This window comes from Protopterus annectens, chromosome 4.part0 (assembly GCF_019279795.1).
Source record: "Protopterus annectens isolate FY-2018-M chromosome 4.part0, PAN1.0, whole genome shotgun sequence".
Classification (NCBI taxonomy): Eukaryota; Metazoa; Chordata; order Ceratodontiformes; family Protopteridae; genus Protopterus; species Protopterus annectens.
Window position 1 is genome coordinate 1477746875 of NC_056733.1, and position 27718 is coordinate 1477774592.

The 27718-nt window shown below is 38.2% G+C and overlaps 1 protein-coding gene across 1 annotated transcript in view; it reads right to left on the reverse strand.

Moving 5' to 3' along the window:
* The window catches only part of PRR7 (proline rich 7, synaptic), a 371510-nt gene that overhangs the window by 42865 nt on the left and 300927 nt on the right, over positions 1-27718 (reverse strand). The window contains exon 2 of the mRNA XM_044069322.1: positions 8426-9075. Within this exon, the coding sequence (XP_043925257.1) occupies positions 8426-8714 (289 nt within the window). The 5' untranslated portion in view covers positions 8715-9075. The remainder of the gene's footprint in view (positions 1-8425; positions 9076-27718) is intronic.

Below are 27718 nucleotides of genomic sequence, written 5' to 3' on the forward strand. Positions count from 1 at the left end.
CGTCTGTGGCATCTGCCAGACAGCAATCCATTTCAAATGATTCTGGAAATACTTTTATTATCATATTCAATTCCTCTAATATAGCTGGTGGAATCTTTAACAATACAATTTTATATAAGGGAAATCAATTGGCAAATCAGGATAAATGCACATGCTCCCCCTGACTTTATTTGGTTGTTTGTATTTATTTTAATTTATTTTTCTAAATCACGTTTTAAGAACTAGGAGTTTAAAGTCAATGTCAGTTAAAAATACCCTGCATTGACTATGCTATTGACATTTTAATAAGTTTCATATGCTTTAGTAAGTTTCCATTAATATTTAATTGATAAGTTCAATGATGCAATCTTTTTTTTGTATTTATAGGTACCTTTTGTTTATTTCCAGTTTGAGAAAGTTCCATCAAAATGAAGATGCACAAACACAAAAGCAGTATTCATGTTGTTTTAGTGAAACATGACTGCTTTCTTTGATAATCTTATTATTTTAGTGGCATAATTGGTTTTTAGAACCATATTTTGTAAGAAAACATAATACGCAGATTGGAGGAATGGAGGTCTTTACAGAAATTAAAATGAGGTTCATTGTACACATTACCCTGCAGTAAATCAAATGTACATCTTTGAGTAAATAGTTAAATGGTTAAGAAAAAGAGGAGGGACTTTGCTAGCCTTATTGTCTCATCTCATTCCTTCTGCACATTGTTGAAGTGTGTATGTGTGTGTGTGTGTGTGTGTGTGTGCTCATGCATGTGCCTGCATATAAATGAAACTAGGAATTTTTATCACTGTAAACTTTACTGATAAAGTTGCATTATTTCAATATTTGTTGCTGTCTAATTCAATAGCAGTTAAAATATTTTATTTTATTTATCCTTTGTTGGTTTGGCTAGTCCCACTAGGCTAGTAGCTTCTTTTCAGGGTAGACCCATGGTGGTATTTATTACTACAGGAAATTTGTCTAGGGCATCAGAGAGCTGCCCGTTCTCTTTTTGATAGGTGTTGTCAGATCTTTGCATCCATATGAGCTACCATCAACTCAAGGAGATGGGGCCTTGGTTTAACATTGAATGGGAGTGCAGCACTTCAGCTATGCTGCTCTGCAGTGTCCGCAATCAATCTGTCTGGTGTGGAAATAAAACCCACACCCTTCCACACCAAACGTGAGGGTGTGACCCGTTCCACCACTGAGACTGATTGAATGGAATGCATTGTAAAACATTAATTAAGAGATTATATGTTAATCAAATATGATGAAACAATGGGAGTATTCACATGGAAAATACACAAAACTAATTATTACAGAAAGACAAACACCATACAAAGAGTGAAAGATCCTGTTTAGAGCTTCAGCTGCCTATATGCTCGCCTTTTTGTGGAGCTGAATGTCCAAATGTTAAAAAGCAATACAGAGTACAAAACGGTATGAATAGAATTTTACGATTACCCAGGACTTACCCCCAAATTAAAATATTCCAGAGGCTTAAACTGTAGCTAAAAATATGCACAGAAAGAGTGGTATGATATTATAAAAGAAGACAGTATACTTGTACACTTGTATTTAATTCTGGAAACCTTAGGGCATGTCTGTTCATAGGTTCATTAAAGAATTTAAAAAAATGGGCTCATCTGTTGAAGTTACAGGATATTGGTATACAAGGATTAGTGGCTATAAAACTGTTTCCCGGTGCCTTTTGTTTTTCTTTTTTTTATGAATGAATGAATTAATGTATTTATTATTTTTGAGACACACAAGAAATCACTTTGTGCATTTTTATGTTATAGTGTAATGACAGAAGTGAAGCCAGGAAATCTAACCTGTGAAAACATTCAGTTGCATTTACGTTTATGGTTTAGTATTGGTGAGATGATATATTTTATCTGTTTGAATCTGTTTACTGCTCAGTAGAACATGAAGTGGGTGAATGGATCTTTCAATTTGTAAGCTGCATTTTAAAGCAAATGGTCTGTTAAATGTATGTTTAATGGGAGGCTTGGTTCCAATACAAATGATATAGCATCACACTGTTTTCATATTTTCAATCTTTATGGACTGAACTAAAAGATGCATTCACCTTTCTGACCTTTCCTTCAGCGTTAATGACAAATTGATGTATAATTAACATTTTGGACCAAAATAAATCCCTCTAACATTATGCATTTTTCTTGTTTCCTTTTCGTTTCATAATGACTTGTACTTATAAAGTATGAGATGAGAGTAGTATTTTAAGGAATATAGTCGAATGGAACAAAACTTGCATAAAGTGTCTTCTTTTTTCACTATCCATCCATTTTATTACAGGCCTGTTTATCCACATGGCACAGAATACACTTAAGCCAATTATTTAGTATTAAGACAATGGGTCCAATTGCAAAGTACTTGCTTTCAGTATAACTGAATTACTTGGGTATAAGCCTGCTTTTTTGCTAGGCCTTACACAGAAGTAAGTCAGTTATGTCTTTCGGAGTTGAGAAGGAAGTCCTTTTTAGGTACCACTACCTACCAACCCATGATACTGCAGGGTTATGGATTGGCATGGGACTGCTATCATGTGGGATGTGAAAGAGATGCAACCTCCATTATAGATGAAATGAGGAGCTGAATACAATTGATCATGGACAAGTTAAGCTGCTCACTGGTATTGAAGATGTATTTATATATGCACTTTTTATTTATTTTATTTATTTATCATTTATTGACTGGATTGTTCCCACTAGGCTAGTAGATTATTTTCAGGGGAAACCGAAGGTAGTATTTTTGCTATTAGGGGAAATTTGGCCAGAACTTTGGGGAACTTCCCTCCTCTTTTTGATAGATGCCATGCGATCTTTGACATCCACCTGAGCTACCACCAGCTCAAGCAGATGGGACACCAGTGTGTTCGTGTAAGCCCGAATGTGTATGTGCGCACGTGTCTACATGTGTGCATTTGCAGATCCTCTATGTGTGAGTGCACACACACGTGTGTGTGTGTGTGTGTGTGTGTGTGTGAGAGACAGCAGATATCAATATCAGATCCTGTTAACAATCTTTATTAGTTTTGATTGGAACTAAAACTTCCTTTCGAAAATGATGTTAAGACAAGCTTATATGACACTGGATTACTTCAAATAAACCAAAGTTCCACTAAATATAGAGTCTGATTATTTTTCTAGTTTTTGGATAAAATTCAGTGCCAGATTTAATCAACGAGCAATTTATTTTTTTCTCAAGATAAGATTCCAGTCATTTTTTATGTGATACACAAGTACCTTTTTCTGAAAGGCCTGCAGTTGTTTAACACGACAAGGAGTCTTATCTGTTCATTCAAAATTATGACATATTTAAAGAGCTCTTTGCCAAAATGTAACTTCATTGTCCATGGAATCTGAATATATGACAAAAGGGTATGCCAAAATAAAAATAATGTGTTTACTTTCTGCCTGGGTACTGTAAGACCATAGAGTCATTTAGGAAGGGCTGGGATAGATGGTGGGATAAGATAATGGGACACAAAGGGAAAATGAAAGATACTAGCAAGACAAATAACAGCAGGCTATGTACTGAACATATCGTTATTCTGGTGTCCTAAGTATGAAATATGGCAATAAGTGGGCATGCTGATGCCTTTTACAGGAGATGGCTGGCTATGCTACACAATAATTCCTCTGCTGTTATCATGGGTAATGGATTGCTATCAGTTCTGAAACAAAACAGTACTATTATTTACTTTTTTCTTTTAGTTAAATTACACACTGAAGAGTTGACTGGAACAATTGTAGTGATGCAGAGACAAAAGGCGTTCTAATTGGAGATGGGCAGTGAAATATCTCAGCTGATGATAATGTTACATTGGCATATATGACAGGTGATGAGGTGAGTTTACAGCAATCTATGTATTGCTGGAACAGTGTCAGGCCTGTTGTGAACTCTGTAATAAATATGGAAATGGCAGAAGCATTCCCACTTAAAAACACAGCTCTGTCTGATCATATAGTTCCATTATATTCTGGGTATCTTAAGAGTGTAAGGACTGTTACAAAGAAAAACTTCCTTAGACTTGTTAAACAAGTTGGAGATATGTAGCAATAAGGTAAAATCCCTTCTTTCCACAAATATATATGTGTATATATATATATATATATATATATATATATATATATATATATATATATATACATACATGCCTCGTCAAGATTCATCTTTCTTTTTTCAACTTTATAGCTTTTCATTCACAAGAAAAGTATATGAAACTTAAAATAATCATTACCTAACACTATGCAAAATCCACAGTTGTAAAGACAACTGAAACGGTAACTGCTACATTTCTCAGGTGTATTACAAAGGAACCAAAGTGATTACAACTGATTGATACTGTTTGGCTAGATTTGAGATTGTTGCAACCTGAATTGGTTACTTTGTAGCACTGGCATATGAAAAAACATGGTCATCATCTTTCTTCACTGTCCTTTGTAGCACCAGATTGTTTGCTCAGTGTTTTGAAATGCTACCTATGGAGGTAACATGTAAGACCTGGGTCTCTGTTACTTACCCCATCATTATCTGATATTCCAAAATGCATTCTACTGAGCCTGTTTGACCAAATGAACAATCATTTTAATGTAATATAACTTACCTCCATGTTTACTACACTTGGATTATGTAATATCATATAAAAGGGTGCATGGTGCACAACTTTATACATTGAAAATGTGTGTGTGTGTGTGTGTGTGTGTGTGTGGATAGGGGCTTTAACTCATGTAAAAATAAAATTTGATGGGTTCCACTGTGGTCTGGGTTTGACATGTCATGCATCATATAGGTAAAACTTATTTGCTGGGAGTGCCTAGAAACTTAGTTACTGACTAATCTGAAAAATAACAGCTGTTTGGGAACTCTGATCCTAAGGTTTGTTGCCTAGCAATCAGTAGAAACTAGGATGAGATCTGGAGATATACCAGGGGTTCCTTATCCTGTTAATAATGAGGGAATGTTGTAGAAAATATCTGACTGCCTCACTCACTACCATGTTTAAATAACTGAAACTTGCTTTCACAGTATAATCATTCTGCAGACACAGGAGCAGTTGAATGGATTTTACCAGAGACTTTAAAAGATTTAACAGAGGAAGTTAAGAGAAGTGTTCAGTCTTCAAACTGCAAAGTAATTTCATAAAAAAAGCTATCTGAAAGGGAGCAAGGCACCCTTACCTCCACATTAGTGACACCTACCAGTGCAGATTACTTGTAGATGGGGCCAGGGCAGGCTCATGCTTTTATGAGGAACATAAGAGGAAATGTCTGCTGAGTTGGTGGATGATATGGGCTTGGTCATACACATTATTTCTCATCCAAGTAGCCGATGCAAATTAGCTGGCTGCCTATGGGGAGTGTGTAGGAGAGATGTGCTGTGGACCTGCATGAAACAGGTACAATAGCCCACTCCCTAATGGTGACTCTCACCTCAAGGGGAATGACTCACACATCCTAAATGGGAACAAGTGGACTAGAGGGCTTTAGCTCAGGGATGTCTGGTTCTCACACCTTGAGGAAAGAATGAGCCAATGGGGTACAGAAAAATAAGCCATCCGCTAAGGTCTTAGGCAGAGTATTTAAAAAAAAAAAAAAGGAGAGAACCACACTGCACTTTGTCTGTTAAGTTCTGAGGACACTTAACGTCAAGAGTAAGAGAACACTCCCTTAAGCCTAAGGTTCAGCAATCACAAATATACTGCTATGCCAGAGAATCTGAAATCAGTGTGTGTGTTGAAGGGGGGGGGGGGGGTTGAAAATAATTTTGCCAAAACAGACCTTATATTAAGCCTTATATTAATATAAACAGTATAATTAACAAAACATTAAGCCTTACCAAGAATGTTAGACATTGTAACTGTATTTACCAATAACTGTAGCATAGCTGGAGTTTACTGTGCGTGTAGAAGGTATGCGCATTTGTGAGCAAGCATCTTGATGGGTCCATATTTTCTGTAATGTTAAAATGTCACTAAAGTCATGATTAGTTCTGTCTGTCTTTGTATATTGAGTATATGTTGTGTAATGCAATAGTTCAGGCCAAATAGAGTAATAGCTTCATCAGAGTGTTACCTCAAAAGCTAAGCAACCATATAAAAATGCAGTAAGGATAACAATAAGGTCTTGTGTACAACTCATAAACTTCGAGAACGAATAATAAACTTTTAGTTTCTCAAACTGAAGGGATGTTTAAACATATCAAGGCTTAATCTCTCAATACTCACACCTACTCAGCAAAGGTCTTTGTTGGACCTCCTGCATGTCCACAGGACAAACAGCACCGGAATTTCCCATTCTGGAGACTTGGACCTTGCCTGCGATATAAATGTGTCATGCTGGAGAGATAGGCATGTATCCCAGGGACTACCACATCTATGGAATTTGCTCCCCGTCCATGTGAAGCAGAGTTCCTCCCTAACTTAATTCAAGTGCAACATGGAGAATTGAATGGGAAACTGGAAATGTATCCCTGGTTTTCCACCTATGTCTCTAATGGGTACAGGTAACCTGTAAATGGTTCATCTCCCAAACCCCTGCTTTCACTTATCAAGGGTATCAGAACTTGTCAGAGATTTGGGATGCATAGCTAGGCTTAAAAAAGCCCTTGTGGTCATTAGCTTAGTCAACACCTATGAACCTAATACACAGCAGCATGTCTTAAAATAATTAAATAGATAGTTAAAACAAAAGTTAGTAATACAGAAGAAACAGAGAAAAAGTTATATTTTGAATAATTGATTAATGGACAGATCTGGCAATAAAAGAATGGATGTAGTGTGAAACCACTAAAACTGGTAGACAGAAGGTGGAAAAAATCCATAAACCTACTAATAAATTCTAATTATTAATATAATTTTAAATTTATACTTACTTGGGTTTGTTTCTGATAACAATAACATTTTCATCGCTGTATGTCCCATTACTCCCCATTTTACATTCCAGTTTTAGATGCCCACTTCTTTTTTTTTATAACTCTTTTTGGCTCCCCATGGCTGTATTTCAGCTGATCTTACGGTCTTTCCTTTTCTACCAGGTCTACCTAACCTCAGCCTCTCCTAGACTAGCATCAACCCATGCATGGGGCCATTGAGGAGACCGAGGCACCTGAGATAGAGTCATGCTGCTGGAGGCCGAGGCACCTGGGATAGAGTCATGCTGCTGGAGACCGAGGCACCTGGGATAGAGTCATTCTGCTGGAGACCGAGGCACCTGGGATAGAGTCATGCTGCTGGAGACCGAGGCACCTGGGATAGAGTCATGCTGCTGGAGACCTTGGCACCTGGGATAGAGTCATGCTGCTGGAGGCCGAGGCACCTGGGATAGAGTCATGCTGCTGGAGACCTTGGCACCTGGGATAGAGTCATGCTACTGGTGACCTAGGCACCTGGGATACAGTCATGCTGCTGGTGACCTAGGCACCTGGGATAGAGTTATGCTACTGGTGACCTAGGCACCTGGGATACAGTCATGCTGCTGGTGACCTAGGCACCTGGGATAGAGTTATGCTGCTGGTGACTTAGGCACCTGGGATAGAGTCATGCTACTGGAGACAGAGGCACCTGGGATAGAATCATGCTGCTGGAGGGTGCTATTTTTCTCCTAATTCCATGTTCCTTGTGTGCTCTTGTTTTATCCTGTGGACTGGCATATTATGGGCTGTGCAGAATTTCTTCCATACCTCTGCATGTTACTCAGCCTGAGTCCTGCCCCATACAACCCCCCCCCCATATGTCCCTCACCTCCAGCAGGGATCAAGGGAGTATTGAAGTACATGCTCACCCAGCCCTCCACCCCCAGTTTGGGCATACTTGCTCTCCTGTCTTCCTGTCTGCACCATGAAGCACCCAAGTCACTAATCAAACCCAGGTCAGATGAATTGTAGTCAGGGCTTTATCCCCGTACATCACTGAAGCAGGCTAGATGTCCATTTGTTAAGGAATTCTGTTAAGTGGATCACACACAGTACCTACTTAAGCAACACTGCTTAAGCAAATAAACGATTAGACCTTGATGGTAAATAAATTCTATAAAATATCTCCAGCCTGGAAGTCTTCTATGATTCTAGTTTTCCTGACCTGTTCACTGCATTTTGAAATTCCTCATTGTGCCACTTCCAAAATCCTTCACAGGAGTTGATTTTATGTCTCACTCATTTGCATTTCTCCAGTATGCCTGTTTACTGACAAAGATTATATTGTTTCTGCAAGCATAAATTCAATAGCACAGTGCCCATCACTTAATATCATTCTATCTTTTCAAGGTAAGTTGCTGACATATAGTGTGCCAACTTGCTCATCTGAACATCTACTACCAACGTATTGCTATTCTGACTACCTCATTACATCAATAATCTCTATCTGCTAAGTGCATCAGCGACAACCTACCGTATATGGCACTATGTATGCCATCCTTACCATTTGTTGTTGTCCAAGGTCTTTGGGCTGCAGCCTGAGGATGATGTGGCTCATATCGGGGACTCTGTGAAACAGTGATCCCAGCCAGTCCACCTGTGTATCCATCGTACTGTACAGGGTCCATTTCTAAAGTCCGCAAGCTCTGTTCCCGTAGCCGCTCTTCTCGGCGTTGCTTGATTCTTCGTCGAAGGAAGCTGCAAAAGCAGCAGAGCATCACAATGAGAGCCCATATCAACCAGAATCCAGCAAAACATGTCAGGAAGGTGTAAGTACCCTGGGACATCACCATGGTGGGCACGCATTAAAATGAGACTGACAAACAGGAAGTAAGCCAAGCAGTTGTGCCAGCACAAACTAATGCAGTCAGGAGGCCTCTGCTGTGTCAAAGTGCTAGGCAGCCTCTTATTTTCTCTAAGTCTGTCAAAGATGCCATGAGAAAACTACCACTAGTTTTGTTTTAAACATTTGAACAAGTTATGTCTGAAGCCAGAAAATCGATGTTCTCTTCTAGATGGACAAGCTGTTAACATCCTTAACCTCCAAGCATCTCTGGTCAAGAAGAATATTTGCTGCAGGCAAACTGTACTCCCAGGGAATTGATCTGAGCACCAAAATATCCAGCAGTGACCTTATGGTTAATTGCAGCGAATCTGTAACATACAAAAATAGAGAAAAATAGTTAAAAAGACTGATGCAACATGATAGAATCATTCATGAGACATTTGTCTCCTTTTAAGAAACATTCTAAGGCTCATATTAAGTATGTTAACTGTACATCAGAAACACACAATGGTGTTAAAGACAGCTTCTTCACAAATACAGACAATCTTTAAATATACCACTTTATTTTTCTGCTTTTGCTTGACTCTTTTCTCTTTATCTATCTGCTGTTTATATTGCTGCAAGCCGTTATGTAATTCATTACTGTATAGCTCAATTAATCTTGATGAAGGGGCATGGCCCATTCACCTCCACTGCCGAGGATAGGAGGAGTTAGCACACTCTAGGGAGCACACTAGGTGGTATAATTTACTTCAGGAGAGGCCAGAGAAACCACTGGGTGGCCACGGTGGTGCAGCGGTTAGTGTTGCCACCTCACAGCAAGGTTCTCTGGTTTGATCCTCGGATAGGATGCCTTCTGTATGGAGTCTGCATGTCCTCCCTGTGATCGCGTGGGTTTCCTCCGGGTGCTCCGGTTTCCTCCCACATCCCAAAGACATGCTGTAGGTGGACTGGACACACTAAATTGGCCCTAGGTGTGTGCATGTGTGTGCCTTCTGTGGAAGGTTGGGCGTTGGGCTGGCAACTTGACACTGTAAAAACTCCACTTCCAATCATGAGTGGGCAGGTGATCCGCTGTGGTGACCCCTAACTGGGAAATAGCTGAAAGAAGAAGAAGAAGAGGCCAGAGAAACCACTGTTTGTGCTTTGCAATGGGAGGCAGGGCTGTTTGGATGGAATGCCCTCTTGAAAGTTAGTGGATATTTTCCACAGGCAGTTCAGTGCATGTTTCTCCCCAGCACCTTGTGAAGTGTATGCGAATAAGACCAGGGAGAAAACAAATAAAACCATCAAACCACCCCTGATGACAGGTAAATGGTGACTCCTTCTGGGTGACATTTGCTCTATGATGGTGAATGAATTGACCAATTGATTAGGAGCGGGCTGGTGATCAACAGACAGCAGAGGAGAAAAGGAGAAAAAAAATGTAGTAAGTCCGCAGAATACAGTGGAATTCAGGTTTTTAATGAAACCTGACAGTAGGCATTATATTTGAAAGCAGGTAGCCATAACAGTAATTAACAAATAAAAACACACAAACAAGGTGGGGAATGCTAAATTTACATATTAGCTGAAAAAGCTACATCTTAAGAGTCTTACCTGCTGTTGGGCCTTACTATGTCTTTGGAAAATATTTAATATTTTGATATAAAACTAAACCATAAACATCATAAAATTCAATAATTGTCAGAGTTACAATAACCTGGTTAAGTAATTCTTTTCATAACCAGTTCCTTTTCAAAATGCCTCTCCCCTTAGTGGTGAGAAATCTAGGGATACACATGCTACATTGAAAACGTCATTATTTTTCTGACCTCAGCAACGGCTCATATTTGGACATTATAAATGACACTATTCACACATTGAATGTGGAAATGTTTGTTTCCATGCCAAACAAAACTAATGCATTCAGTTTTTATTAAAACAGGAGTCAAGTTAGCACTACTTCTCCTCTTTCTTTCAATGGTATTGTATTGGCCTTTCTTTCTTCACCCTGCAATGCAGAAAAACACAGATTTCAGTTTCATTGACTTGTTTTGGTGCAGATTTCAACTCTTAAGTACATACTGCATGGCCTATTTTAAATTTGTACCAGTAAATATGGAGCTTAATTTTGTTTGTTGTGTGCCATATTAATTTTATTCCAAATAATAGTGCACTAAACTGCTTTGTGTAGAATTGAACTGTAAGGGCACAGTGTATGACATATTGTCAGTCTGCCCTAGAAAATATTGAGGTCAATTTAGCTTTTTTTTTTTTTTTTTGTACTGTGAGATGTTAAAGTTCTACACAAATTCTTTTGTAATACAAGTATAATACTGTAGATTGATTTTATTTTCATTTGAACATCAGTTGCAATGCTGCAAAAAAAGCAAAAAGGTAAGTAACATTTTGCTATCATTTTGTTTAAATAAAAATATTGTTTAGATAAAAAATATTAATGTTAAAGTTTTAGAGAAAATTCCGAAATTGGATATTGAAAGGGAAAACTAATCAGTTAATTCCAGCTTATTCTGTTTGTCTAAAACTGACAACCTTTCCAGTGTAAATTACAAGATAAAAGAAAATTCATTTAATAGGATAGTTGGTCTGATCAGTAGCCTAACATATTTATTTACTGACTTTTAATTACTGGGAAAGTCTGACTGGGTAAGTGTCCAATTTTAGCAGATCCCTGGGAAGAAAAGCTCTTATTTTAAGATCAATAATTTTACAATCTTCAAAAAATAATAATACAAAAATATCTGCAATTTATATAATTATACCAAATTAGACATAATGTGAAAGCATTGGTTAAGAATAGATACAACTTATATGACATTGCTTAAATGTTTAGAGAAATTTTAGTCAGTTTATACAGAAATTAAGGTAAGTTAGTATAATACAAAGAAGAACTGCAACATGAAGTGAGAGAGAGAGTCAATGGAGAGAAATTGATAGAAGTAAGGAAGTGAGTGAAGAAGGGAAGAGTAAGGCAGTGTAAGGTATGAACATGTACTCTAGGGATATAGTTTATGTTTGGGTTGAGCCAGATTGTGGCTAGGAAGTCTTTCAGAATGGTTTTAAAGGACTGGAGAGAAAGAACTGACCTGATTGACACAGGTGAGGAGTTGCAGGCCTTAATAACATGGTATGAACACAGACCACTCCCTGCAGATTTGATAGGTTTATGGACAGAGGGGAGTTTTTTTGCCATTGGATCATAATTACAGATTGGGAACATAGTTGTGTAGAATTATATTTAGTGCTGGACAAGCAGATGGATGCTGGATAATTTTATCGGTGGAAGCTTTGTAGTGCTACAGAATGGTGAGTTCTAAAAGGGGTACTTTCTGCAAATGTATCCACTTTGTTATAGCAAGTTTTGATTTTTGTGATGCCTGGAAGTTAATAAGGATGTCAGCACCATAAAGTAGCGAAGTGAGGAGGTAAGTAGTGGCAAGTGTAGTTTTAGTCATGTTGGTGAGAAAGGTTTGGGCCCTGTAAAGCATCACCAGTTTGCTTTTAAACAATTTGTATACACGGGTCAAATTTAAGATTATCATCCACAGTCATACCTAATAATTTGCCATGAGAAGTGATTTCATTGGTTGTATTATTAAGAGAGAGGTTTACATTTCGTTTTTTCATGAGAGAGGCGTTTGTGTGAAAAAAATAATTTGTTTTTTTTTTTGGGGGGGGGGGGTTGTTGAGCAAGAGTTGTGCGTTACAAAGTCATGTTCCAGTGGCTGTTAAAACTTATGTTGTCAGATGTGCATATGAATGTGGAGTCATCTGTTTATTGTATTACAGAAGCCTGTTGTGTGGATGTATGGAGGGTGTTGGTGAGAATGTTAAAGAGGAGCGGTCCAAGGATAGAGCCTTGGGGTACATTGGTGGTGACTGGGAGATATGGTGAGAGAGGGTGGACTGCCATTTTATTGACAAATACCTATTGGACAGGTACCACAGATGGGTGTGATGAACCCGACTGAGTGAAGACATTTGAAGCAGAAGTTTGCTGTGACAAACTATCAGAAGGTTTACACAAGTCTAGAAATAAGGAAACGACTAATTTACTATTATCTGTGAGTTTAATGACAGTATCCATAAAGATTAGAAGTGCAGTGTTAGTATTATGAGAGGGGCAGAAGCTGTGTTGTGTAGGTGATAGGAGCTCTTCTTGCAGGAGATAGTTTAGCAATTGATTTTGAATACATTTTTCAGGTATTTTGGAGAGGGTGGATAAGATTGCTATAGGTCTAAAATTAGTAATGTCTGTTGAATGTCCTACTTTATTTGGAGTGATGTGTAATTTTTCCATAGAGAGGGAACATGAGATTCCTGGATTGATCTATTTATAAGGATTGAAACAAGATAGGCAATGTTATTGGCTAATATTTTAAGGTACTCGGTTGGAAGGTCATCGGTTGAAGTAGAGAATGGTTTGAGTTTGTTCAAGAGGAGCTTTATACTGTATGTGGGCACAGGTCTGAGGGTGAGAGTGGATGTGGTGATATATGGCTGTCAGCAAGATTGGGATTAGATGTTAGGGAATCATTGGTTAGGGATGCTTTACTATCTGTGAAATAGGAGTTGAATTGTGTAGCAGTTTCAAGTGGTGAATAATTGGGTGACGGGGTTAGGGATGAATTTTTGGGTAGGATGGAATATGTCTTTAATGGATGATCAGAATTTTTTAGGGTTGTGTTTACTATTTCTCTGAATGTTAATACAATATATGTTTTATTTTCATTTATTTGCTTTTTAGCGTGGTTGTGGAGCATTCTGAAATTTTCGAGGTATTGTGGTGTTTTATTTTTTTGCCATTCTTTCCAAACTTTTTCTCTGTTCTGCATTAGCCTTCTACTATTTTTGTTGTTTTACAAACATGCTATTTAAGTGCAAGTGTGAGATGTCTGGTTGCACAGATTAGGAGGTCAAATGAGAGAGAGTCTAACATAATTTGTACAATTTCATGTTAAGGCCAGCAGCTGCTTCTTTATCCACCATGCAAGCCTGCCAATATTTCACCAGAGACCTGCTCTACCATCTGTAATCACAGCTCCATTCTTACCTACACCCATGTCTCCCCAATCACTCTTTGTTGACCACTGTCCATCTAATGCTTAGTCATTTTTTGATTACTTGCTTAATCTAGTCACAGTTATTGGAGAACCTCAGCCTATCATGATACTGTTTGGGCAAAAAGCAAAGAAAACTTTATCCTGGACAGGGTGCTAGTTTGTCTCAGGATTGCTTCTTTGAATGCTCTGTTTTAATAAAAAAAGTGCCCCTTTTGATTTATAGAACCTTTTGAAATGATTGGGCTTATGGTTACCTTCACAATTTACAACAGTTGACTATGAACCCTGTCACAAATTTTGCTGAATCACCCCTTTGCTTTACTTTGTTTGCCCTGGGTTTTACTTTAGCTGTTCTGGGTTTTGCTGAAGCGACCGTGGCCTTAGACCAGTATCTTTTAACCTTGTGCTGCATACTACTGACATTAGCTTTTCTCATTTGTAAGCATATTTGTGTGCTTTTCTGTGATCTCATATATCTGACAAATCTCTATGGCCTAATTCAAAGTTAAATCACTGTCTCAAACAAAATCTTTCTCATTGCAACATCTTTAATACCACACACTTCTGTCTTTTATCAACTCATCTGTTAAATCACCAAATCTGCACGTTTTACCTTGTTTCTCAAGACAGTTGTATATGCTTTAAAAGTTTCACCAGGCTTTTGATATCTTGCGTAAAATATGTGCCTTTCCATTGTAATATTCATTTGGGGGTGACACATTTCTCTAAATTTATGTTCGTTTCAGCCAGTACCACAATATGGCATTCTTCCCCCTCCCCAACATGCACAACTGGGGCATACACAAATAAATGCTCTCTTTCAATGTCTTCTGAACCAGCTATATTAAGCCGAATAAATGCCTATATATATATATATATATATATATATATATATATATATATATATATATGTCTTTATCAAAAAAAAGCAGCCTGTATGTAAATATCATATTCTTGCGCAAACACTCTCCAGTTTTCAGCAACATTATTTCAAATACAAGTGGACCAGGTCTGCAAACTCCTTCTGCCATGCCAACAAAATTGTAATTATATTCAAATGCGCACAACTAGTACTTGAAAAATATTCAACTGCACAACAATCTCTGAATGACTGTATTCTGTGAATTCCCTGTACTGTAATACTGCACACAAGTACCAACACCTTGCACACCTCAAGATAGTTCAAATAGCTTTAGTTAATATGAAAAAGAAGCACATAGTGAAAACATATGGTCGTTTTCCCTTTTTTATATATTTTATGAGATTCAAAGTTATTTCAAGCATTTTTGTAAGCACTTTGAGTACTTTTTATTAATATATTATAGTTTCAAATATTTTCTTTAATTAGAAACTCTTTTTGAATGGTTTGAAAGCTTTGTTTTATATTCGTTGAGTAAAAAATCATTTAAATGACTTTTAGTACCTGGATTTATCTTTTTGACCTATTTGCGAGTCGTTTGAGCTTCAGATGATTTATTTCTTTATAATTCTACAACTGTAACTGCGCGCCTCATGGTCTTGAAAAAGTTTTTCTTCGGATCCCACTCTGACACCATGTTGCTCGTCTTGTGTTTTCAAATAAGATGATGAGGCTTGGGTGTTTGTTTAAGTAGTTTATTACATACAAACACATCAGGATGGATGACTGGAACATTAAACTTAAACGAACAAACTAACTGATTACTGCACATATACATGCTTTCACTCTGGCTGTTCACTCAAAATGGCACTCTTGCTTTCACATGCTCAGTACTTATATGCACGTGCCCATGGACTGAAATGACTCTTAAAGGTACAACACATAGACTGATCTACACACTGGAGCAGTTGCAGACTTTCCACAGAAAACATGGAGCAACTGCAGAATCTGCACAGAACATTGGGTGCACCTACAGACACTGCAGAGGGCACAGGGAGCAGTTTTAGAGTCTGCACAAAACAGAGTGAGCAGCTGTAGACTCTGCACATATCATAGAGAATAGCTGCAGACGTAGCCTAGAACGTAGGAAGCACCTGCAGACTCTACAAAGAACATAGTGACCAGCTGTAGAGAATGCACCTTATATGAGAACCAAAATGGTGAATAAAACATTGTGAGGAAGCAGTGCTATCTGTTGCACCACTATACCACCCTACTCAATTTTAACCCATAGAAATTCCTACAGTACGTCTTGGCTTGAAACAGTCTATGTTTATCAACATTTTTGCAGTTTTTTTGTGTACCTTTCTATAAAAGTCACATACATAAAGAAAGAATTACTCAACTTTTTAAAAAAAATAATAATTTCTGGTCAATCAAATTATAGTAATAATTTATGTGCTTACAATATTTATGTACTCAAGAACTCCTTAACTTGTAGGAAAAAGAAACACGAATGCCAATTGCCTGAAAGATGATAAACTAATTCATCATTTAAAGGCTGTGAATCTCATTTAGTCAAAAGCTATAAACTTTTAAGTATATTAAGCCACTGTCAAAGGTCCAAGAAAGGATTGCTTGTGTACACCTTGCCAGCAGTTTCTAAGTAATAACCACCTATCTGTAAACTGATATTGTTTAAAGGCTGGGTATGGCATACACACAGCATTGGTCATATTGAATAATTATGTAGTTATCAGTCATGACAAAGGACTTCTTACTGTAGTCATGATCCTTGGACTTCTCCAGCTTGATTTTGCAGACCATTCTATTCTCAACTCCAAATGAAACAGTCCATAACTGACTTACAAGATACTTCCATGTTTCAGATCTGAGTCTGTCTGAAACCAGGCAAAGCTCTTTCTGTCTCTCTCTTTCTCAAGTGTGCATGGCACAATATATGGGCACCACGACGTTTCACAGTTTTTACCAATAATATGTATCAAGTAGCTAAGAAGTACATCTGTTGCATTACACAAATAACTCCTTACTATGGCATAGTGCTGATCTACAAACCATGATGTAAAACCTTCAGACATATTATTATGCACCAACTTAAATAGCTACACCATAGCACATTTTTTTAAACTCAGAATAAAAAACTAAGATGATAGTTTCTGGTAAGCTTTCTTTTGAATTGCTTATAAAACTTGCCAACAAGTCTTTTGAAAGCCCCAGAGCCACAACTAATGTCATATACACTGGTAGTAGCATGAACATTAATGAATATTAAACTGTCTCCACAAGAAATGTTAATAGTAAACTCATCAATGTTTACAACAGAATAACAAAGTTTCATGATGGCTCGACTTCCTGTATCCCCCTACCCGCCCTACAGAACCTGAAGTAGATGAATCTGTTTTCAAGTTAAAGTGTACCCAGCTTACTTTCACTCACAACATAATTTATAAAATTCCATGCACACTTAATTTATTTTCTAAGACATTACTGTACATATTTTTTTTATATCCTAATTATATAATTGCATATGTATGTGCCCTTTATGTACTGGAGCTTTTCTCCTTGCATCCCCTCTGTAAATGGCTTCCACCGTGTAGGACCAACCCATTTAAAAACATAATTAAAATAAAATAATATCTAGATTAGCTATATAGATACAGAGATTAAAAGGATAGTTGGAACAGCTGCAGGACTGTTAGGCTGACAAGACAGAATATGGGAGGCTCGTGGTACATAAAATAGTCCCTTCTGCCACATACTCAGTTAGAAAGGCTATGTCCTGTAAGATAAAGCTGCCTCCAGTAAATCCTATGTGATTAGCAATTGTTTTAATGTGTTTAAAACAAGGGTGTAAAACTGAAGTTCATTAGCACCGATTTCCATTAATAAGTACCAAAACAATGTATCAAAGACTGTACAGGTAGCGATGTTAAATATTTTCTCTAAATGTTTAGGATTAAGTTTTCTAGAGTTAGTGGTCATGCGAGTAAAATGACAGCTAGTGTATGGTGTGCCTGAGCAAGAAAAACGGCAGCAGTGAAGAATTTTATTGTCGAGCATTACAATGAAAATAAGAATGCTGACAGACAAGCTATAAGCGATTAAAAACTGTTCACAAAATTCATTCAGTAGCATTCTGTCTACCTGAATACATAGAAGGCAAAGAAATTATTCCTTGAACACAGTTCACAGAGTTTTCCCTTTAAATCTTGAAAGGGCACACCTGGAACTGGATCTTAAGTCAAAAGGATCCAGAGAGAAAACTCTATTGGCAATTAACAATATCATTATCAACTATCGTGCATATTTTCTTTGTTATACAGTTTTACGTATTTTAAAATTGTAATCATGTTCTCATATTTATAACATTGTATTTGTGACTGTTTTTTCAACATTCTGATTGTTGTATAATGAAACGCAGCTTCTTTTCTCCCTCAAACTCTTCTGAAAGTGGGACATTCCATTTAGAGTCTCAGTTTATGTGTCATAAACACATACTTGCATGTATAAATAAAACACTGTGTTCACAATTAAATGGCAATAATGTTTTTGCCCTGTTAAGGTGTAAAGGTACATGCCAAAAATAACTGTTCTGCTGCTGGCATGGAGAAAGGTAAAACAAGGCCTGAAGGAAAGCAGAATCGAGAATAGATTACTTCATCATCCAAGACTAAAGGTGATAACTTAACAAGAATCTTCACAAGAAACATACTGTGATCTGGTGACAGACTGGATTATAAAGCAATCTGAAGATTTGTGGGGAATGCAGTTTGAAGTATCGTGACAGAAAAGGAGTTTGGTAAATGAAGAGTAGATTTATGTATACCTAAGATGCAAAAAGGCCAAAAAGAGAAAAACTGACAAGGTGTGCTGTAACTGTTGACAAATTCCAATATATAGAAAGCACGGAGTAATTGTTAAAGCCCCAGGCTGGAATTATTGTAAAAGGAAGATAATTTTGATAACAGAGTCAATGAGGTTAAACCAAATGGGACACAGATCGATGCAAAAAATAGTACTCCTCTTATGATACAGCGCTGAAAGTTTACTCAGGGCACATGCTTGGGTATGCTTTCTGGTTAAGTTATATTGACCAAGATTTGTGGGATTTTCTGAACAGTGTGGAAGTGCTGAGAAGAGAGCTCATGACTATTCATTATAGACATATTACAGATTTATAAGTAAAGCATGTGATCCAGGAGACCACTGAGGAGCCATGCCCATTATTACAATTGTCCTCAAGTACTGTCTAGTGACTAGTTCAGAGTTACCTAGTAGGCAAATGTAGGCTGAAGAACTCAAACTATGGACTAAAGGAGCAGATTATCAGTTCAAAGCTTTAATCTTCTAATTTATTGTTGGGGAATGTGAGAGAGTAAAAGACAGGACAATGTAGGACATGCAGAGATCTGCAGTGCCCCTGTGATATTGCAAGCTGCCTAAAGTAGGAAATTAATAGTTAAATTAATTAAAGAAAAATGTTAAGCATTTAATAGACAAAAGTTAAAGTATAGGTGTCACTACCAGTATGCCTCAGACAACACCAGGCAAGGTCTTCATTTGTACTACTCCCAAGTGTCTCTACTGCATTGACTCTGGCACTGTGGAATACAGTTTGGCTTGTACCTGGGAGTCATATATTTTAAGGTTCTTTCACATATGCACATGTCCTCTTTCCTCACAGTGAAGAGCAGATCTAGCTAGTTATCTCATCTAAGACATCAGTGTGTGTGTGTGTGTGTGTGTGTGTGTGTGTGTGTGTGTGTGTGTGTGTGTGTGTGTGTGTGGTGTCACTTACAATGGGCTAGTACCTCTAGTGCAGGATGTGCTTCTAAGCCTTGCCCCCACTGAGTACTAGGATAGGTTCTAGCTCCCCTTAAAACCTGCACTGGATTAAGTGAGGACTTGTGGAATGAATGAATGAATGAATGAATAATTGTATTTTTTTGTAAAGTCACTGAAAGTTTTTGAATATTTATTTTTGATTGTTTAACCACTGCTTTCAAACTGCAACAATATGTTTTTGTTATAATTATTATTTTTATAATAAAAAGTTTTATCAACTGAATTAAACACTTGGCACTGCTTTTTGTGTTTGGCATCAAGAACATTATTATCCAACATATTTGTCTGTTTTGCCTGTTCTTGTCCCTTGCTGGTCAATGACATCCAGATTGTTACCCACATGAAGGGGAAGTTTTGTCTTTCCAGTGGAAGTCAGACTTTCTTACACCTGACTTGCTGGTTGCAGGGATGGGAATATCCTAGTGATAGCAACCATCCAGTCAGACTTGATGGGTATTTTTGTCTCTGTGTCATACCACACAAACCATCATTTTTCTGCTTAAGATGGTGCCAGCCTGCTTCCTGGGACATTAGAGTCCTGATTTTCCCCATGACTGAGACTATCTGCTTGTCAGGACAGATTTCTATGGCCCAAGGCAGGGGAACAGTATGACAGAACTTGTCAACCTAAGCCAATCCATCATGGTGTGGGTATAGATTTTAATAGATGTGCTATCCCTACCCCGATGGCTGGCAAGTGTATTTGCATCAATTCAAGGACCAATTATGCCTCCCCCCAATGCATGCACGCTCTTGCATACATGTGCCATGTGAAAGTTACCATGAGCAGATTGGTAGAACCAAGCACATGTCCCTGGTCCATTGTGCTTCATGCTGTACACCTACTCTTCTGTTAGGTGACAGCTACAGTGGACCAATTGCATCTGTCCATTCAGGATGGGAAACCCAATGTTCCTCTGACTTTTTCCCTTAAAACTTTTTTTTCAGTATGTATGCTAATAATTAGCCTTTTGGTATCTGGGTCTCAGTGAGGCTTTTATCCCTCTCTGCCATGCACCTAGTGGTAAAATATTTCATTTATAGACTCCTGTCAAATATACGGAATAATATGTAGGCTAAAGGGACTTTGTAGTTTCATAAGTCCCGAGAGTGCCACCAGTGTCCAAAACTAGCAAAAATGGATATTTCTATGCTGAAACAAGACAATTTACAAAGCAAAAAAAAAAAAAAAAAATCAAAAGATATCCATTTTTTTCTTTAGAAATGGGAGAATGAACTTCTCCCACCCACCATCATAACCTCAATTATACAATGATAATTGGCTTTATGTGTGATTAACAGTATAGTGATTCTTGAAAAATATGTTTGTGGCTAAAATTTGTATACTTTTTTCAAGCATAACCTTTTGAGCATAAGAAATGCATTAAGATTTAACTGGAGGAAATGTGCAACAAAGTATCTGTATTGTAAGGATTCAAAATCAGTGGCTATGTTAAAATCTGAACCCAAACACTTCAGCTTTAAAATATCAGCAGTACAAATAAAGGTTTTAATAATCCCTGGCTGTAATTATAAGCTTACTTCTCCCCATGCTCTGTGAACCTCATATATGACATGGTTATTAATTATAAGCTTGAAAAAATATGAGTCTTTTCAGTCATATTTACTTTTGTAGAAGTATAAGCTATCTAACTGAATGACCTATATGATACTTAGAATTTTTTTTCATTTACCCTCTTGAAAATGTAAACCTCATTTTCACTTCTCCCTCTCCTTCATATTGTCAAATCTCTTTGAACACGTAAGATAAACCACTGTTACCTTTTTACAGCTCCCACCTGCACACTGTTTCTCATGGTCTGATATGTCTCAGTCTCCTTCTACAGATCAGGAAACCTTTTTTTCCCCATTGGATTGCTCCTAATGGCCAAATTATAGTTCTCCGAGTCAGACTGTAGCTAGATTGATGGTGGAGCAGAGTGATTAACCAGTCTAAAATGCAGTATTAATGATGCCCACCCTCAGAAAACTATACTTGAAAAAAGCCTCAGATGTAAAAAAGTATGGCCCTGCATTACTAAATAGGGAATACATTTACATCATTATGGCTGACTTGCCCTGTATTAGCCAAACACACCTCTGCTTTATCTTCCTTCACTGTGTCTTAAGTAGGATTCAGAGAACTGAGGTTTCCACGAAGTCTTGTTCATGGTATAAATCAAGGCCAACAGCATTAAAAAAACAAAAAACAAAACAAAAAAAAAAAAAACATATTATCGCCTGGAATGAAGAAGCGACTGTAAAAGTGTTTTTAATGAACAACTGGTGGAATAAGAAAAAGTCTAACTGCAGACCGGTTACCATAGCAACATTATAACTGATTAGTACATGTCTTTCTGTTTCATGCTCATGAGCAAGTGCACACACACACGCGCGTGCGCGCACACACACACACACACACACACACACACACACACACACACACACGCGAGTGCACGTACACACACACACACACACACACACACACACACACACACACACACACACGCGCGAGTGCACGTACACACACACACACACACACACACACACACGCGCGCGCACACACACACACACACACACACACACACACACACGTTACTTGTAGGAATTTGAATGAAAGTAGATGTTCATGAATTTGTTTTGCAGGGTTGCCTCCTTTTGTCTTGCTTGCGGGGGGTGCTATTTAATATACCTTAGCTGAAAGCTAGCTAGCAGATGAATGGAAGCTTTTATATAAAATTGCAAAGGAAATGGTAACTAACCTTTTGTACTGACATTATTTAATGGCTTCTATCAGGAAACAAACTGAACATCTAATAATACTCATGAATCCGAGACATGTTCTTACCTCTCTGTAAAGGCATGTTTCTTAGAAATGAAGGGAATCTCTTATCTCTGCTGCTTCTTTACAGATACACTCACGTTCAAAAGTATCTCTGCACTGGCATTTTTCTTGGAAATGCATGCAACCTACACCACTTCAAAGAGCATGTTAGCTGTCTTTTTACACACACACACACACACACACACACACACACACACACACACACACCCTGAGTCCATGCCTCTCAACTTTGCAGATTTTCACAGAATATACAGATTTTTGCCTTATATTTTTGGTCTGTTCCTCAGAAAATTTGTGTTTTTTGGGAAAGTCACTGAGGATTGAAGTCACTAAATAATGACATACATTTGTGTCTTAGTGGTCATATCCTTTACTAAATGCATGTTAAGATGCAGCCATGTTATTCTAGCAAGTTTATAACAGCAATATTTAAAATCTGTTCATATATTTCAGCCTTTGTGCCCCTATTATTTTAGACTTTGTCCAGATTTCTTGTGCGAAGAAGTTAAGATGTATTTCTCTCACAAACACACATACACACGCACACTCACTCACTACCATTGTTGTCCCTCTGTACTGGAGTTTTTTAAAAATATTTGGGAAGCACACTATTTCAACATTGTTTTTTTTTCACACACAGGCAGACATATGCACCCATCTGTCTATGTATGTATGTTCAGTAGAAGTAATTTGACTACAAATACGTGTTTTTGTTTGTGTGATCATTAGATATACGAAGGAACCTTTTTATACATTTCTTAGTTAAAATCCTTTCTATGAGCTTGAGCATTTACTTCTTTAAGAATTTTGAAGGAGATTTCAAGCAGTGTTTTTCAAATGCATCACTTGAATAACAGCCAGCAAGATACAAGCTTAAAAAAAAATATATATATATTGTTGTGACACTGAGAGGTGTTCTTGCCTGCCTCCATTGGTATGTTGGAAATCCGTGGAATATTCACACAAATTCACTAAGCATGCTCAGAATGTACCCCTCCCCCTACCTGTCTCCTTTTCTCTATCCCACATTTTCTTTTATGTTGGTCTCTAACCACAGAACAATTTTTGCCTATATATCTCATTACAAGTAGTTTGCCCCCTCATATCTAGGTTTTTATTTTTTTTCCAAACGGAAACAGACTCACAAATGGACCCTTAGAAACTGTAACAGAAAAAATACTGTATGTTTAAAAAACATATTTGAGACAACTAAGCTGTATGTACATCTCAAATAACATGGTTTAGACATAGATCAATGATCCTGTCCCTTATATTTAGTCTAGTCCTTACTAGATTTGCTGATGTTCCTCATAAGGTCTGACCTGTTTATAGGTACACACCTTTTTAAATAAATAAACTAAGCCTATACAAAGATACCTTACTATTAGTTATAAAGGGTAGAGTATATACAAAATTTCCATCATGAAAAATAAACTACTCATCGTTCTGACCTTCTGATATGATTGTTAAAGGCTGGTGCTGTGATTTTTAATAGTCAGAGGTTGACAGGTATGGAGCTGTATAATTGCTACACTGAATTATCAAAGCTCTTAAAGTGCTACTCCATCTGTTGTGGCACACTAGCATCTTGAAAGTGGACAAACTGCCAGAGGTGACTATGCTCCATTCTACCCTCCAGACTATGTGCTCTGTGACATAGCATCAGATGGGGAAAACTTTTAGGCAAGGAGCCCATCCCCTAGTGATTCTTTCACTTGTGTGGTTGTCCTGGATGTGACACTACCATTTTTAAAGTATTTTTTTATTCTTCATCTCAGTCAGGCCCCATTTAGGACCATCTATGCACCAGCCCGCCAATAGCCCCCGCCACTTTACTATTTATTTCTTACAATTCTGTCTCTATTCCAGGTGTATGTCCAGTTCTGTACTGGTGAAGCCCATATCAGAGTCTTCATACAGTGACTTCTGTGGCAGGCCACCAATAACATTAGCTAGGGAGGTGTAGAGGGGGCATGATTGGTCAACTGATCCCTATCTCTCTTTAGTGCATATACAGGCTTTTAAAAGCTGGTACTGCATTTATGGTCAAATCTGCTATAGTGCTCCATGTAGGGGCTAAATGATAGCAACTACAGTTTAGAAGAAAAAAAACATTTTTTTATTTAAAATCTGAGTGATGTAGTGCTCTGTGTATGATATAAACTGTAGCAACAGCTACATTTATAGTAAGCAGTTGTCTTTGTTTTGACTTAAAGCCTGAGAGCTGTAGCATTCCATACTTGGTATAAACTGTAGCAACTTTGTGCTATTTTTCTAGCAAGCAGTTTGCTACAGTTTAAAAGAAAAAAATATTTTTTTTAACTAAAATTTAAGGAAGGAGGGAAGCAGAAACAGGAACTGACTCCTGCATTTTAGGAGCCCCAGGTACCTGATTGTGGACTTTTATTTTTTCTTTTAAATGGCTCTTCAGCTCAGGAGGGATAGGGTGGGATGTAACAACAAGACCTTTGCCTGAGTGGCTCCACCAGATTGTAGACCTTTATTTGTTCCTCCATTGTTGAGCAGCACAATATTGAAGAATGGCTCCACATACTGGATCAGCCAGCTACACCTCTGTGGGCCATCACTCACTCACTCACTCACTCACTCACTCACTCACTCACTCACTCACTCGCTCGCTCACTCACTCACTCCTCCTTAGCACTGTATGAGCCTTGCCACCTTTTTATTTTTGTGGCCTGCTGTGTCTCTGGTCTACACTGACGATCCTATGACAAGGAGTTCCTCAAGATGTCATGCCACCAGACAGTGCTGTAGCATATAGGGATAAAACCCTGAATATGGCCCAGTAAACCTGAGTTCGGTTAGCAGCTAGGGTGTCTGAGGTGCTGGCAGGGAGGGATAGGTGTACCACCTTCCTAAGAGGAGGGTGTGCCCTTGGGCACACTTCATGGTTAATCTCTGGCTAAGGTCAGGATCATTCCTGACTGTGTTGTCCTTAAGGGAATAGGTGGGGACATTGGCTGGGTCACCACAGAGGCAGGATGGTATGCCAACACAACCCCATTATATGTCCTTGGACAAATTAATACGCATGGTGGCAGGGGACCCTGTCTGGAAGCAATATGACACTCCACTAGTGTCCTCAATTTCATAATTTGCCTTGGACATGGGAGGCTAAGGCTCAGCAAACTAAGGCAGAAGCTTGTAGAAGCTGACAGTCAGCAGCAGAGAGTCAAAATAAAGGCTCCATACTACCCCCAGGGTAAACGTAAACAGGAATAGCTTTATTATCATCCCCAGGGTAAAAGTAAACATGTATAGATTCATTATCACTCACTCCATGGATCTGTAACAACTAAAGATGCTGGTGGAACTTTGATCACTAATCTTGCAAATGAATGCCTTGCCTCCTTGCCTGTACATCAGACCTGTTTCCATTAAAGAGGAAGTAATCACTGTGCATATAATTTACACACTTGTGTGAACTAAGTACTTAGCAGATCCATATAATGGGTGACCTGAACCCTCTGCATTGTGTCTTCTATACAACTCTTGAGCTTTTACAAAGTTTGAAAGTAACTTTTTTTTTTTTTTACAGAGGAACATAGCAACTGCACTGGAACGGTATTTTTTATTTTCAGTTTACCTTATTTCCTTTTATTTTTGTTATCTTTCTGTCTCACATAAACACACCCATACATTAATATACATACATCTGCACATTTCAGTACTCCTTTACAACCATGGTGTTTAACTGTACATGTATCAAGAGCCAGATCATGGTCAAATGGGGCCCTAGGCAAGGGAATGGACCAGGGCCCCCCAGCAGTTCTGGTGTCCCATTACTTGTCTCTGTCTCCCCAATTACCATAAACACTGCTCAAAACTGTCAGTGTGCATACTGTTTTCTTCTTACTTTTGAAATGAAGGTAGAAATTTGGATTTCATTTAAAACTATCCTTTGCTGACCGGGTTAGACCTACTAGGCTGGTAGCATCTTTTCACAGGAGACTCTTGGTGGCATTTATACTAGAAGGGGCAATTTGGCCAGGGCATTGGGGAACTTAACCTTAGCCTTCTTGATTACACAGGTGGATATATAAAAGATCTCACAGCACCTACCTTTATTCCAGACAGATGGGGCCTTGGTTTAGCATTTCATCCAAAGGATGGTACACCCAGGAGTGCAACCACCCCCCTTCTTAAAATACACTGCAGTTTTAGCAATTCATCTACTGCTAAGCCCTTAAGGCAAACTAGCACCCAGTCAAATTTCTTGATCATTGGCAATTTCATAGTGAGGCACACCAATGTCCTCCTCACTAAATTGAGTAAGGAGAGAGGCACGGTTAGCTGCCTTTTTGGGGCTAGGATCCATCAAGTCACACAGGCACTCAGGTCATTTAACCACAGATACTACTATGACTCTTTCATAGTCCATGTGGGTGTTAAAGACCTGAGATGTACCTCCCTTGATTATATGAGGCGAGACATGATTGAGCTCAATGATTATATGTCTCAAGTCGGTATGAGCCTAGCACTGAGCATTATGCTACCTTTTCCAAGGATGATGCCATGTTACCAACAGAAAAATGATTGATTTTGACAATTGGCTTAACTTCTGGTGTCAGTCCAAGGGGTACAATATTTGACAGCCTGGGTGGACATGGTTGACAGACCATCCTGCTTTGCCAGGGGTGGTTTGCACTTATCCCATCTAAGCTTTCAGATATTGCCAAAGACTTTTTACATCCCCATAGTGCATTTTTTAGGCAAGGCCAAACTGATAAACCTCCTGACTTAACTGAACCTATGAAGGGATATCTGAAGGTGGTACTACTGAATGCAAGCTTTCCTCTTCCTGGAGAGTGTAGACATCTGTTAAAATCATGGAGAGTACCCCAGCAGTGCAAGGTTATAATGCCTTTCACACCTTTATTTCAGCTACTGTTAATTATTAATATTGTCCCTCTCCCCAGAAAAGCTAATCCAGCCTGCCTGAATGACTACAGACCAGTTGGTCTAACTTCTAATGTCATGAATGCTTTGAGAGGCTAGTTATAAGACATCTGTCGCAAACCTCCCATCTGTCTTCAACCCTCTACATTTCACTTATCTGGCTAACAGATCCACTGTGCATGCTATTTCAATGCACTCCACCTGTAACTCGATCATCTGCTGGGAAGAAACAACTACGTCAGGCTGTTATTTATTGACTTCAGCTTGGCATTCAGTACAGTGGTTCCTATGCAGCTTATTGACAAGCTTGTACATCTTGGAGATAGCAAGCTCATGTGCAACTGGATCCTAGAGGTCTTGACGAACAGACCACAGAAAACATAATACTCAGTACTGGTGTTCCCCAGGGTTGTGTGTTAAGCCCTCTGTTGTTCACCATCCTCACCCATGAC